Source organism: Rhipicephalus microplus, unplaced genomic scaffold, assembly GCF_043290135.1.
Source record: "Rhipicephalus microplus isolate Deutch F79 unplaced genomic scaffold, USDA_Rmic scaffold_15, whole genome shotgun sequence".
NCBI lineage: Eukaryota > Metazoa > Arthropoda > Arachnida > Ixodida > Ixodidae > Rhipicephalus > Rhipicephalus microplus.
In genome coordinates, this window is record NW_027464588.1 from 19,739,042 (window position 1) to 19,755,175 (window position 16,134).

The following is a 16,134-nucleotide window of genomic DNA, read 5'->3' on the forward strand; positions in this document are numbered from 1 at the left end:
CCCTACATGTTGCCTGGATACGCCCCATCGTAACTTACTCACTGCCCCTGCTGCACGGACTCCCAGCCTCCACCGAAAGAAGACTTGTTATTGGCAAGGAGCTTGAGGGTATGTCTGGGTTTACCACGGTCAACTTCCAGTGCTTTAGTGTATGCGGAGGCTCGAGAGCCACCTTTGGCAGTACTCCGAACTAAAGGAACATCTCGAAATCTATTTAGAATTTTCACGCAACATGAAAGTCATTTTTTATCTGGTGCACAAGCACAAAGAACGGCAACGAGACTACAGGATACTATATCATCATTTCAAGCAGTAGTACCAGAGTTTAAACAATGGAAACCTTCAAAACCACCTTGGACGCTGCCACTTCTCAACGTTATCCGTGAAATAGACGGCATAGAGAAGAAAGCAGACATGGCACCTCTAGTAGCGGCACAGTTGGTACTTCATCAACTTCATGTAATGCATAATGAAAAAACAAAGATATATACAGATGGATCATGCACAGAAGAAGCGTCAGCCTGAGCGGTCTTTATACCCGAAATTCAGAAAAAAAGATGTACAAATTATCGCACAAATCTTCATCGACGACAGCAGAATCGGTGGCTATCTTTGAAGCAGTTAAGTTTATCTGTGAGAATCCCGAGCCACGAAAATGAGTGATATGCACTTATAGCAAACCTGCTCTTCAGCTAATCAGAATTGTGAGATCACCTTACAGAAATAGTGAAATAGCACAATGTATCGCAGAAATTGTGGAATATGCCTCATCGCAGGGACACAGCATCGTATTCCAATGGATACCCAGCCACATTGGAATGAAGGGAAATGAAGATGCTGATAGTCTCGCGAAGAAAGCATTGAAGAAAGGACGGGATTGCACAATTCCTATATCTGGGACGGATATTCGACATTTTATATCGCAAGGAGCTAACCATTGTTCGATGGAGAAGTGGTTTGAGAGCCCTAAATCAAAGGAAACGGTACTTTATGAAGATGATCCACACAGAAAATTTTCCATAGCGACAGACCTCCCACGACACCTAGAGACATTAATCCACTGACTTAGATTGGAAGTAGCATACACAAACAGCTTCCTGCACAAGATACATCGATTCAACTCTTCGGAATGCCATTGTGGTCATGCAGAAGAAAATGTGCGCCATATTCTTTTGGAGTGCGTTAAATACGCGAAAGAGAAAAATTAAAGAACAAATCAGCAAGTTTGGACAGACGGCCCCTCACAATAAAGAAACTACTTGAACCATGGCCTGAGATGCATCTTCAGAAAAAGGCAATAGTATTCCTGACAGACTTTTTAGTGGAGACTGGACTGGACAAGCGCCTATGACTTACAGCCAGAGATGGGTATTATGTAAAATGTGGCCAGGTATATACTAGCATTAGAGCAGTAAGGTGTGCGTGTAAGTAGTTTATGACTGTGTGAACTGCTTGAAGAACACTGTTTATTGGCATGTTATTTGAACTGGTTTCAGTGTGCTATTATGTGTTTTTTTTTTCGTATTGTTAATTTTTGGGTACCGTTCTGTATTATTATTTTATTTTTCGCTGCAGAACTTTGTGATATGGAGTAGCCGAGGCAATAGGCTCCTCAACCTCTCCACAGCAAAACAGTTAAAACAGAACAGAACAGAACAGTAGTTGTCCTGCCACAAGCCGCGTGGTGCGGTTGGTCAGGAAATCTTTGTAAGCGTTCGTCCTCTCCCCCATGTTGAGGTGGGACACCTGCCGAAGGACGGCAGAGTGGTGTACGTTGTCGAATGCTCCCTGGAGATCCAGTCCGAGCACCGCTCTGTTATCCAACGCGGGAAAGTGTCTGTCCACGATTTCGTCCTTTAGCAACAGCATGGCGTCCTGGGTACACAGTTTGGCCCGGAACCCCAGCATTGTATATGGATATATGTTGGATTCTTCCAAATAACGTTGCCATCTGTTGAGTAGGACGTGTTCAAGCACCTTGCCCACGCACGACGTTAGAGAGATGGGTCTCAGGTTGTCTATGCTGGGTGGTTTCTCGGTTTGGGGATCAGGACCGTTTTCGCGGTCTTCCATTGTTGCGGTAGCTTGCCCGTTCGCCAACACTGGTTGTAGTACTTGGTGAGGGCTTCGATTGCCGTGTTGTTCAAGTTCATCAATGCCTTGTTGGTGATGTGGTCTGGTCCGGATGCCGATTTACAGTTGATTGTTTGTAGAACCGCTCGCACTTCCCATTCTTCGACGTCGGCATCTAGTCTCTCGTTGGTTGCCCCTACGTAGCTGGGGAGTGGGTCCGTTGGCGTTACGGGGAGATACTTGGCATCCAGGCGTCGTTGCACCTCAGCCTCTCCCATTTCTTTGACGGCTTTGTGAATTGTCTTGTTCAGCATATAATGCTGAGCTCCCTTGGTTGTCTGATCGTTGAGCAAGTGGCGTAGCAGGCGCCACGTCTTGCCTTTGTGTAGTGGACTGTCGGCTTTTTGACACACCGCGTGGCACTGCTGTCTGCAGAGGACTGCGCTGTGATGCTCGATGTCTCTGTTGAGTTGTGCTATACGTTTGCGTAGCTTTCTGTTGTGCCGTTGACGTTTCCAGCGCCGTCTAAGCGAGTTGCGGGCTTCCATGAGGTGCGCTAGTCTGCTGTCCAGCATCGTAGCCTCCGGCTCCACTTCTACCGTCTGAGTGGCGTCTTTGGTCGTGGCGTTCAACATGCTTGTCCATGCTTCTATGTTTTCAATGGTTGCCGTAACGTTGTCTTCTAATTTCTTTCTGTACTCGTGCCAGTCGACGATTTGCTGTTGCTGTGCTCTTTGCGTGCTCTCTGCGATGGGTATTGTAATTTCGAGTATGCAGTGGTCACTTCCCAACGTCTCCCCGGTGTTCCGCCACGTGACTCCACGCAGTGCCGAGGCCGTGCTTATGAAAGCGAGGTCCGGGTTTGTGTCTCGCTGCGACGACGTTCCGTTTCTTGTAGGTGCGTTGGGGTCGTTTAGCAATTGGTAGCCTGCGTCCATTGTTTCGTCGTAGAGACTGTGGCCCTTCGCCGTCGTGTATGGATACCCCCATGCCGTATGTTGAGCGTTGAAGTTTCCACACAGTAGGGTTACGTTGGAGCCGGCGAGCTGCTGCGCTTTGTGCACAAGGGTGCGGAATTTTCGCTGGAAGTGCTTCGGATTGCTGTGCCGCCTTATTTGCTTCCAATCGATTGTAAATCATCACTGCAGTGTCCATGAACATCCCTGGACTCGATTGATACTATTTTTGGTCCAGCCAACCGGACTTTTTGTCAATTTTCGACATTTTCTTTACTTGTGCGACGCTAGGCCTAGCGGACCACGCCTAGGCTTAGCACGAGTACGGCCGGGGCGCGCAGCTGCGTCCGCCGCCCGGCCCGGCTCGACGCTCGACTCCTCATCGCCGAAGATGGCCTCGGTCTCATCGCAGCTCAATGCCGTTTTTCACAACCGTTTCGCGGCCCATGCTACGGAAGACATGGACTTTTGTGCTGGCGGCAACGACACTACGACCACCGACACGATCAACGACCAAGAGGTGCTACGCAGCACCGGCCACACCGCAGTCGCGGTGCGCGGCAACGACTTACACCCAAGCGACATCGCGGGATGGAAAATCTCCGGAAAACAAGTAAGCCAACGACTTAATAAGCCCCAGCTTAACGAAGTTACCCAAAGCAGCAAGCCAACTCCGCAATTTAGCGAAGCTCAAGGAAAACGCATGGTAGCGAGAATCACTAAAGCGTTCCGCATGCCGCTGAATTTGCCGCGGGAAGAGCAGAAGATTGTAATACGACCGAGAGGAGGGCTATTCCTAGCAAAACTGAAAACTGACATCGTAATGTCCGCAGTCATAACGACAGCCAACGTTCCCAAGACCGCAGCGAAAGCAGATACGATCTGTACTAATCCCACGCAGAACATCATCGTGATCAGCACGCCCGATGAAGAACGAGCACGTTACTACGCAAGCGTATGCTCCCTGTACATTGGGGGCCGTAGCTACGAAACGCATGCCTACTGTTCCGCGCCTCACGGCACAGTGATAGGAGTAATCCGTGGCATCGCAGTAGAGAACACTGCCGAAGATCTGCACGAGAATATCGTTAACGAAGCAAACCCGCAGGCCCTCGAAGCGCACAGGATTGGAAACACTACCTGATTGATATTGATTGATATCTGGGGTTTAACGTCCCAAAACCACTATATGATTATGAGAGACGCCGTAGTGGAGGGCTCCGGAAATTTCGACCACCTGGGGTTCTTTAACGTGCACCGAGTCTGAGCACACGGGCCTACAACATTTCCGCCTCCATCGGGAATGCAGCCGCTGCAGCCGGAATTGGAACCCGCGCCCTGCGGGTCAGCAGCCGAGTACCTTAGCCACTAGACCACCGCGGCGGGGCTGGAAACACTACCTCGATCGTCATTGGTCGTTCTAGTATATTTACTTCCGCTCCTATAATGCAGCTGCTAGCTGGTATTGTAAATAAACATAATTGATAACTGGTAGCCTGAACATTGAAACGCTGTGACGGCACTTTTGTTTCTCTGACAGAGAAACGCTCCGGTGTCAGATACAAAAAAATGGCAGAACCCGCGTACAGAAGAAATCGATTATATGAGAAGTACGAATGACAACTGTTGATATGTCACTTCAAACTCAGCACAACGTTACGATGTGGAAAAAAAATGATAAATGAAAGCAGGAAAGAGAAATGTTGATATGTCACTTAAAAGTAAGCACAACGTTAAGAGGTGGTGGTAAATGATGCCGTACATGACTTCCGTGTCATGATTATCATTTTTGGATGTGTTGTTCACCTTCGTCATCAATTCACGTCACTTGATACCAAATCTAGTATATGTGGAGCTAGCGACAAGACCGCGAGCACACTCTGAGCGTTGTATGTTGTCATGTTCTTACATGACACGTCTGTCAGGATTATCATGTTTGCCCCAGTAATATAGTTCGTCATTCATTGATGTCACGTAACCCCAAATTTGCTATATGTGGAGCTAGCAAAACGGCCGCGAGAGCATCATGAAGGGCTCAATACACTTCAATGTAGCATTGACGCGCGCGCACGCTGGGCGCAGTGACGCTACGGCCGCAAAACGCGAACACTCTATATACTGACGGCAGGCGCGACCAGCGTCCATCGGCGCGGCCCGACGGCAATCGGTGCTGAATTTCACACCGATGCGTTACCCAGACAACACAGCGTCTCCCTCTTTTCGTGACGGAGGGGCGCCGGACGCCCTGAAACGCACATGCGTCAAAGCAACGCAGCGCGGCGCGCGCGTGCGAGTATATGGCAGGTCCGGCGCCCGGTGTGGCAAAGCCGGCGTGACGCGACGAAATGAACGCCCGCGAGCACGCGCACTGCTTCATGTCGAAATGTATTGGCGCCTTGACTGTGGCATGTAGTCATGTTCTCACATGACACGCATCTCATATTATCATTCTTCACCAGTCGCATACCTTCGTCATTCATTGGCGTAACGTAATACCAAATTTTAAATATGTTAAGCTAGTGAAACGTCCGCGAGCTCATCATCAATGTGGCATGTGGTCTGGTTGTGAAATGACACGCATCTCCAATTTATCATGTTTGCACCACTATCATAGCTTTGTGTTCCATTCACGTCCCGTAATACCAAATTTAGTATATAAGTGAAGCTAGCGAAACGGCTGCCTGTGCATCATAAGCGTGGCATGTAGTCATGTTGTTACATGACACGCATGTGATGATTTTCATGTTAGGGTCTGTCGCTTGTGTTCGCCATGCAATCACGTCATACCATACCAGTTTTACACCTTGCCATGTGAACGAAGCACCGGAAGAGCTGCAGGACCATGAAATGTAATTCATGACATTCATGACATCTATGTGATGATTTTCATTGTGTGACTTGTCATATATGTTCTTCATACAGTCATGTTATGCCATACCAAGTTTGGTTTTGATACCATTATCGAAATGGCTAAGGGAGCTAAATGTCGCAGGCGGCTAGATAGATAGATAGATAGATAAATAGATAGATAGATAGATAGAGAGATAGATAGATAGACAAATAGACAGATAGATAGATAGACATATAGATAGATAGACAGATAGATAGATAGATTAATAGATAGATAGATAGATAGATAGCATGACAGCATGATAGATAGATAGATATGTAGATAGATATATAGATAGATATATATATAGATAGATAGATAGATAGATATATAGTTAGATAGATTGATTGATAGATAGATAGATAGATAGATAGATAGATAGATAGATAGATAGATAGATAGATAGATAGATACGCGGAAATTAGCCGAAGTTTGCTAAGAAATGCTTCGCATTTAAAAAGGATATAAGAAAGTTGGGAGCCGGTAGAAGAAGTCCACAGATGTGGTGCCTTGTCTGTGCATTCCACAACGTCAGAACATCAAGGGGTCGTGCAGGGCGAACCAGTCGGTGAGATCTACTATGGGTGACTGAATCTCTAATAGTCTTTGCCTTCCAATTAGAGGCTTAATAAGGTAAAGTAGTAACACTAAGACATTGCTCGAGCACTTTGTCACCTGATAACGTTTATAACATCGTACGTGGGAAACGCGTCATTAAGTGGGTCCATTTGCTGTTAATCGTGCGTGTAAGAAGTAGATGTGGCCTGATTAAGGGAGAGGCCCAATTGACGACTTTGGGCTCTCTCATAGTTTAGAGTTCTGAGACTCTAAATCGTTAACCACTTTTCTAAACACATTGGCGGTGGGTGTACGGGATTATATTTACCAGCACGGCTCGCTGCTCTCTCGTAATAGAGTACAAATACTGTAAATTACTAACTTTCTCTTGATCACTGTGTTGCGCTCCATTCAGGAATACATTTTTTGCATTGCGTTTTGCTGGCATATTTCGTCAGCAACGAGACCAGCGCTCTGGCGGGGTCGCTACTGGCTGTCCCCGCATAGTCATATTGAGGTAAGCAAGCCAGCCCAAAACTATTCTGATTTAAAGGTAATCGCGTAATGCTTGAGCTACGTGGTGTGCGCAGGCTGTGCGCGCGATGCAGCAGAAAAGGGCAGGTTGCGTCCGGCCAACACCATCTCTCACTATGGGCACCTTCGGCCATACCTCTGAGGATAGTGTGTCCAAGTGTGAGCGGTGTATCGTGGAACACGCGACTAAAGATTGTTTCCGGCTACGTTGACTGGCGACACCAGAGCGTTAACACCTTCCACAACGTCGCCAGAGGAGCCCAGCAACGCTGCGGAGACGTCAAAGTGCGTCTGCAACTTCATCAGAGAAATTCAATGCCACAGAAAACGAACAATCTTCGAACGCAACACTTTTGAAGGAAGCATCCCAAGCATTTCAGGCGCTGGGACAAGGAAAACTCACTCACCACTATCCAACCTCCCGAAACAACGAGTGCAAAAGACGAGCTCAATGAACGGTCACCGGTGGGCTTAGAATAGTGCGTGAAGACAGTGTCAACGAAGCGAAGAAAAACCACTGAGTCAAGGAAATGAATAAAGTCGCGCACACATGCTGTGAACACCTAAGAAGTGAGCGGCAAGGCATCTAGACATTGTTGGAGCCGGTAACTATGACAAAAATTAGGGAGGAATACCTTTTCGCAAGCCACACAATCGACATCTCTGTCGCCCAAAAATGTGTGTTCACCCGAGAAATCGTCATGAACCACAAACTCGCAGAGTCGCTCCAAGCCTGGTAGCTCATGCAGCGGAAGTAAGGTTACCACCTGCGGAACATTCAGAAAGCGCCGAGCGAACTCGCCAAACTGAGATTGATCACCTGTTGTGGATGAGGACTGAATGTCTTTTTTTATTTGTGCTGCCCACATCTATCCTTTCCACTTCCTGTTGCCTGTGCTGTTGAAATGCTTGCTCCCCCCTCCTTACGAATACTATGAGTTTGTTGTTTCTGATGTGGGCAAACCATCTAGTATCCCATAAGTTGCTGTCATTCATAATGTAACTCTCATTTCTCGGCTATCCTTGTTATGCTCTGTTATAGTACTTCCATCATGTGAGTTACGTTGCATGTTGCGTGTGCTGTTCCTGGTGTTACGACTGTTGCTTATTCTGTTTGTAGTATTTGTGCGCGCGGCTAAATCGCTGCGTAAGTTCTTTAAGTGCCATTACGCTGATTTCATGTACTGGCACTTCACATTGAAGATGCCGTGGCTTCCCCTGAGTTATTTTTTTCATGGCAAAAACGATAGCTTTTTTTGCCGTCATAAGCCCAGCCACATGAGCCCAGCAACCTTTGCATTACCGCACCACGATACCAATAAGCACGTTCTCTATACCAATGAGAACGTTCACTAAGTATAGCCAGTACAAATAAACATGCCCACATCTACTAGAGCAATGAATGGGTGCCGCTGCTAGAGAAAAAGATTCCATTAGCCAGGACTGCTTTACAAATATGACAGACTTAAGAGAGCTCTTGCGAGCGTTTCTAGTTTTCTCCGTATACACACTGTTACAAGAAAAGCAGTCAATACACAAGAGAGTCAGTAGAGATAAATGAACAGCATGATTACACTCCCCTCCCCCCCTTTATTGGCAGCCATCAGCCGTGTGTAAATAACACCAAGCAGTGCTAAGCCCAGTGATAGCCTCACGTTTGGGATGAAAAAAAATTTACCGTTGACTCATGAAAAGTAATGAGAATAAAGACTGCTGCTTTCCTTATTTCATGCCAACTGCATCTTAAAAGGCGAAAACGATAAATATGTTTGCTCTCCGTAGCAATAATATTTGGACAAAGTAACTAAATACAACGATCATTCCGCATAAACCCAGATCTTTACTTGAGCTTTCGAGATACCAGACTGACGAGGCGAAGCCACGCATGGGAACTCGAAGAATACTCATTTAGTATTAATACTTTTTCCTATTCGTTCTTCCCGCGCGTAATTCAAGAATGGAACACAATGAATCCAGTCATTACACAGCAACCAACAAAAGAGAACTTTATGAAACTAATTGAAGGCACTGATCTATTTTAATCTAGTTAGCATGTACAGTGATCATCTGTTTTTCTTCCCGCAGTCTTTCCTCCAATTGTCATACTAAAACACTTGTCTGCATATATTTATTGTTTAATACGTTTCCTTGATAACAATACTCGATCTGTGTTTTCTTCTTTCTGTGCTTCATTTCTTCTCGACTCCTGTTTTTTGTTGGTGTACCATTGGTGTACTTCGTACTTGGTTATCGTTCAAATAACTATGTAAGATTGTTCTATGACCTACTGCTGTGTTCAGTAATTATGTGTTCTTTATAATTCTGCTTTTTCTTGATTCAAACGTCAAAAGTTGTGACAGTGATGCTCACCCCTGTAATAATCCCTATGGGGGGATTGACAGTATTCTGTAAATAAAATAACAGAGAATGAGGCTTGCCGTAAGTAACCTTCTTACATGCACGTATTGAAGGTACCGTAAAAAGTGCGGGTGACGCGAGGACGAGTCAGCGAGGTTTAATCTGCAAAGGTGTATAAGTTGGTACTGCTCATGGAACGGCTCATGCAAACGACAAAGTACCATTCCTAGTCCTCCTCGCGGTGTTAGGCGACTCAACGGTATCACTTGTAGCAACAACACAGCGTGTCATGCCAGCACTCAGAAGCACACCTTGCTCTGAAATAGGCATATGAATTCTCGCGAGGAATAATCAAGGCTAATGTATACGAATGAGGACAACACACTTACTTTGCTGATTTACGCTCAGGAAGTTGGCATTGTATATCTCACGTACAGTCTGCGCCATATTCTGTAACGCTTCCTAACACGATTTGGTATCAGTTATTTTCTATCCGTTTCACTACTTCTACTTTAAGTAAAACGCTCGTTTGTGAAGATGTAGACCTCGTTATCAGAATCACAAAACTTTTGTTATCTTTGGTTTTTTCAAAATAATAAAATTAAAGACATCTGCCCACCTTCCCAACATGGTTCAGTGCCTGACATTTCCTGTTAGTTTGACTAATAACCCTTCATTTATGAAGAAATAGACCTCGTTATCAAAATCACAAAATTTAAGTACCATTTGGTTTCTTCGAACCACAAAATAAAACACCCCTACCTTTATTTGCTTGTCTCTCTCTCTTACGTCAATAGTGTTCTACTGCTAGTGATTTGTGACGGAACCTTGAACATGTCCACAGTCGGCAAATTTACCGTTGTGGACAAGAAAATTACACATTTAGAACACCTCCTTAGCAGCTTGAGGTATTACGTATATTTGACATAATGTCATCTACAAGACCCTATGGTTCTTGCGTGATTTACACTAAATAATGGGCGTGGTCTGAAAGCCTTAATAATTGTCCAACAGCGTTGACCACGAACGATAAAATCATGGAGCATGGGTAAATTGTTTTCTCCTCCTTGCCTCTAAACATGAAACAGATGTTTTTCGACAAACTTTATAATATATTATCGGCACCTAAAACAATCTTATCTACACTAATAGCTGATGAATTACGGGACCAAACAGTGCATTTTCAGAAAGCCAGATCAATCTTACCACTAGTAAGATCACTATGTAAAAATTTAGTTTGTGTGACCGTACCTGTCACATATGCCAGATGATCTGCTTGTGCTACTAGATATGGTACGAAGTAAGAAAAATTGCCTTTTGGAATAGACGAATTCGTGATGTGATTACTTCTGAAAATAAAAAACAGCATGGCGTCCGCCGCCCATTATGGCTCTGATTCAAAGTTCAAAACAATACTTTATTCTGCAATGAATACACAGGATGCCTCATGAATATTAACAATCTCGCTGCTGTATTGTGCGCAGTTTCCTATGAAGAGCCATTTGAAAAGCACATTATGCTTGCGTTTGCTCTCTATCGCAACCATGACACGGCACATTTCAATCCTACCTCGGCAAGATTGAAAACCTGAGGGCAGTGATTGAGAAGCCTTGATGACGCAACTTCACGACGCGTTGTTTCAATCAAAATCGCTATCGGAAGTCCTATTCAAAACAAACATATTTTTGTAGGTTTTGCACCCACGGTAACCGTCGTATTAAACTGAAGCTATAACAAGTGTCGCCACTGTTTGTATGGAAGTAAGTTTAAGATAGCTGGCTTACCTTTCTCACGGCCTCTTTAAGCATGTTCGACTGAGTGAGGTTCCTTTCCGCAGGACTTGTACGGCAGATGAATCGTGGTGGTACCTCCAATGCACGCGCCTTGGCTAGGTTCTGGATGGCTCGCACCAAAACGATCAGAGCATCTTGAGTGAGAGCCGTGTCTGTCTGGACGGAAACATCAGGACTTTTTGCGATAGTTCATTTCAGTGCTGTGCATAACGCTCATTCAAAGTACTGATTTCCGAATTTCTCACATGCGTGACTTGACCAACCATATTTCAAACTTTAGAGAAGCTCTATAATGGTAAATGTTTATAGAGAGATCATTTTATAATAACAATAATAATAAAATTATATCCCAGTCGTCTATTGCCATTTTCTTCAGTGGAAGAAATGAAATAATTCGCAGCAAATTGATAACAATATAATAAGCCTATATAGCAATATATAGGCTTATTCGCATTACTCATGATAAAGACCAATTCCTGCGTCAGGAGAGAATTATAAAGAATGATCCAATTGTACACGCATGGCATACCACGTGTTTCTTATGCTCAATATTTTGCAAATTGCAAGGTTCCACATCCTTTTACAATATATGGGGTAGCAGACTAGTTCTTCTAAACTGCTTAACCTCCATGCCTTTCCCTTGCAATTACAAGTTTTTTCTTCACCGAGAGCGGGTAAACAAATCCAACTAACACCGGTACGTCATGAGCCCGAGCACATTTGCAGAAACAAGATGACATGAAGTTGCCTGGCTGAAAGCATACTGCCTGAAAGCGATTATGATTTGTTCTAAAAAAGCAGAGCCAATAGATGTACATCAATAATTTGGAAAGGCCTGAGTCCTGCGTCCTGCGTGTTTCTCTACCCAACGTTCTTGTCCTTGTTTTGATGCTTAGTCCCCCAAGTTTTTAGCAACTAAGGCAGTTCTCACTTTACACCACATACATATTGTAATATTGCAAAACATTGTATTGTTGACTCCTTTGGCGGAAAACCTTGCGTAGGAGGGCACAAGTCGGTTCGGAAGAAAGAGAGAGATAGAGAGTAAAGGCAAGAAGGTAAACCAAGCTTGACTTGGTTGGCAACCCTACACTTGGGGTGGGGGAAAGAGTTTGGAAGAAAATACACAAGACAGGATACAGGCTTATTCGCAAGTGGACGTCTTTTCTGTCTCGTGAACTTTCTTCCAAACCACTTCTGCTCTACCGAACACAAGATGATATTTTAACGCGATAGCATTAGAAAGATTGTTTCGCTGAAATTCTGGTGTCGGCATAGGTGTTTCCGTCGTTGGTGTGCGAAAAATTATCAGTCAGCGAAAAATCATCATCTTTTGCGTTACTCAAAAATGGAGAATGATGCAAATAAAATAAGTAAATGATGAACAATCCTGAAGAAGAGTAAGGACTGCACCAGAGTTGTTTGTGTCCGAGTGGCGATTGAATACGAGTCGTTTGCGTAGCAAGCGGATGTTGTACCACACGACCACACCTCTGCTTGTGAAAACAGTGAAAAGAACTTGATCAGCTTGAAAATGCACTGAAAGTAGCTTCCATGTTTTCCCAACACACGCGTCCTGTATACATGCTTCACAATGCAACATGAAATTTTGCAGAAATAATGCGTGGCACAAGCCTTCGTTGCCAAAGCGCGTACGAATATGCGATTATCATTATGGCTCCGTGGTTAAAGGCTGGTAACCCTCTTTAAAAAGGCACACACGGTACTGCACGTATTCTCTTAAGGTAAGGTACAGTAGGTACATAGCAAATTTGAAAAGGTTTCATGCAGTAAATGTTTGAAATACGCACTAGTAACAAGATGTTGCTATTACGCTCAACTTCTAAAAGCGAAGTTTTATGCTCCTCAAATTTTTGGTTAGCCTTAAGCAAGTATTCAAGAAAAAACAATTATCATCTCTGTTTCTTCGTGTAGTTGTGCTAGGACAATAGATGTGAGAAGAGTATCACAAAACTATGGAGCTATTTGCGTCATGGTAAACGTGGTAGCAGCCGCAGATATGAGTTTTCAGTGCATGGCTTTTCACGATTAGTACACTGGTTTCGAGAACTCTACGTTTTCTACAGCATCACATTACAGTGCGACTGTTGTGCTCTGATAAACTTGCGTATTGAATGCAAATAAGTACTTTTCTATGCGAGCTATGCTTAATTTAAGACACGTGAATTTCACCTCTCCTTCATGACACAGTTTCCGACTAAGATTCAGAGCATCGCTTAGCAAGATCTGCTGAAAGGGTGCAGTTTCTTTGGCGCCAATAACTACCTCATTGTGCAAAGGGAAATCTATTCTTATGCGAGTAGTGAACACCATGTTATTTTTTACTGATGGAGACACAGTGTCCTCGCTATAAGAGATGGTGGTTGATGCTCCTAGTTTATACGAGTAATTTTAACGATGATGGTATGCCTGTTAAATATATAAATTTTACAATACACTGTCTTGCGACGTATTGTGGTTTGAGTATTATGTAGTCTTTTCAGTGACTGTTATGAAACTTCAACAGATAAATAGAACCCTTACCGAAGTAACTACATAATGCAAGCCGCTTGACTGATGCGCTGTTTTTCCTTGAATACAGTCACAATATATCGAGAGTAGTTGAGGCACGTAAAACGACGCAAAAAATTTATGTCCAATATTTTCAAGCCTGCTTGCAAAGCAGCTTGAATCCTTTAACTGTGACGGCTAAGTCCGAACACAGTGGTAATAGAAATAGACTGCTTTAAGAACTCACCCTTATTTGCTTCCCGGAGACCCGATGAGTCAAGAAGAGTGGGTATAAGCCAGTTTTTGTGTACTTCTCACGTACAGCTCCAATGTCTTGTTCCCAAACCTCTCTCTTCAGGAGCATGAAGCCAGTCAAATTCGTTCCTGAGTTCTGCAAGGCTGTCAGGTCGACAGTGTGGAGGTCCTGCACCATCCCAATACTTGGTTCAAATAACAAAATTTTGGAACCTAGCTTCATAAAAATCATAACAGTTTTCTGCAGTTGAAACTTCTATAATTTGTATCTTCTTACTTAGGTTTACTCTTAGAGCTCATTAACATTGGATTTCTCGCTGCGCGCTAACTTCAAAACATTTTTTCCTATATCACTGACAACGAGCGACAATGTATCTCTCTTATATTTTTCCACAAAAGTTCGAATGTATCCATCAGGCAGTTATCACTGTCACGCCGTGTCGTGTTGTGTAATATGAATGCTCATTCTGACCTTCTAATTTAAAATGCAGTGTTGTACGAGAAATGTCGCATATCGAAAAAAAACCAAGCGAGAAACTGTGGTTTAATAAATCTATATTTTGGCACAACAGCACGACAGCTTAATAATTAGTAAGGCCATTTGGTGATCCACGTTTGTAGGAAGACAAGCTAAATGAACCAAAAATTACATCTCGAAAGATAAAAAGTGAGACGGAGCCACGGGGAGGTTGTTTTTTGCGAACACGCATCTTTGTCGTTTTCTATATTTATTGTAGGAACACATTGCAGCCTTTAAGTATGAATGAAAGTGTACACTAAAATGACCCTTGGATAGAATCTACTAGTTGGATGTGCGGCATTTCTTCAGTAACGTATGTAGACGCATACTCTAAAGAACAATTATTTTAGACATCACGCGGAAAAGGTCCGTTCTTTAAGACCAGGGCTGGGTGATGAACGAGCAAGTCCAAAGACCTAAACTTTGTACTCAAGAATTCTATTGCCTCTGCTGTATTATTTTATTTTGAACAGAACATCCAAAAAAGCACGGCAAAGAGGACAACATTGTCATTGCAGAAACTCCTCAATGACGCTTACCAGTGTGGTGACGATGAAGTTGTGATACTCATTCACGATTCCAACTCTTTGTGCCTGTAAAAATATTTTCACATCATGTGAGACGCGATGTGTGTTTCATAGAATAAGGGCATTTTAAAAGAACACACGGGTATGTATCAGCACATCTAGAATTTCCAACAAAATCATTGTTCAAAACTGCGCACACGAATATTCGTGTGCGCAGTGTGCGTGTTTGACTTGAGATATCTCAAGTCAAACACGCAAGATGCTCTCGAAAAGTTCTCAAATGCCGATAGGATTAAGCGACGAAAACTTATGATTCTTTTGTCTATTTTGAACACCTAACACAAAGCCAACAACGCAACGTAATTAAGTACGTGTCAATTTACTTTTGGCTTAATTAAGGGTGATATACTGACGAAGGTCGGTGTTCAAAGATTTGGTTACTTTTCTCGTGAGGACGGTTTAAATATAGTGACTGAAAAGTAGTTCAGCAGATTGACGCAAGGCTAAAATATTGCAGTCAAAGACCCGATGGCCTAGAAAATGACAGTAAAGAAAACGTAACCAGACTCGCACACTATAATCCTATCAAAATATAAATGTTCCCGTACATGTCTCAACAAATCACCCAGCTTGTGAGTCACCACGTCGAGCACGATGTTGCTTTCACCGTTCTTGGCGATCTCCCGCAGAACGATCCCAGGGTTCATCTTCTCCGGAAGTAACCGAAGCGACACCGGAATCGGGAGACTGCCAGGCTGAGTCAAGTGTAAGAGGCCACGCAGCCGCACCAACGCAAGGAATTCGATAAACAAAGTAAAAAAATGGCGGTCCCTTCAGCGATTGCGCGAGCCTTTGATAAATGTCACAAAAAAAATGATCAAGCCCGCTTTCCAAGCAAGATAGTTCACCAGTGCATTCAAAACTTGTACTTTCGGTACATCCAGTTGTATTACTACAGAGCCCTAGAAACGTTGATTTAAGGTTTGAAATATTTCCGACGTGCTCGAAGCAATGAGCTGAGCAAAAAATCAATGAACACCGCTTGAGTACAAAATGATACCCACGGTACAGGTAAAAAAAAGCGTAGTCTGGGTGCATCATTTTCCTTTGCATCACTAATTCACACCAGGTCATGTGATGCACTAATAAGGTGAACATC

General features: G+C 43.9%; 1 protein-coding gene across 1 annotated transcript in view; it reads right to left on the reverse strand.

Annotated features, from left to right (window-relative positions):
• Positions 1–15,682, reverse strand: part of LOC142784609 (uncharacterized) — a 36,952-nt gene extending 21,270 nt beyond the window's left edge. Inside the window, exons 1-5 of the mRNA XM_075883034.1 lie at positions 15,584–15,682; positions 14,988–15,041; positions 13,921–14,097; positions 11,154–11,318; positions 2,055–3,122 (exon numbers count right to left, since the gene is read on the reverse strand). Coding sequence (XP_075739149.1) covers positions 2,055–3,122; positions 11,154–11,318; positions 13,921–14,097; positions 14,988–15,041; positions 15,584–15,682 — 1,563 coding nt within the window. The remainder of the gene's footprint in view (positions 1–2,054; positions 3,123–11,153; positions 11,319–13,920; positions 14,098–14,987; positions 15,042–15,583) is intronic.
• Positions 15,683–16,134: the final 452 nt, after the last annotated feature.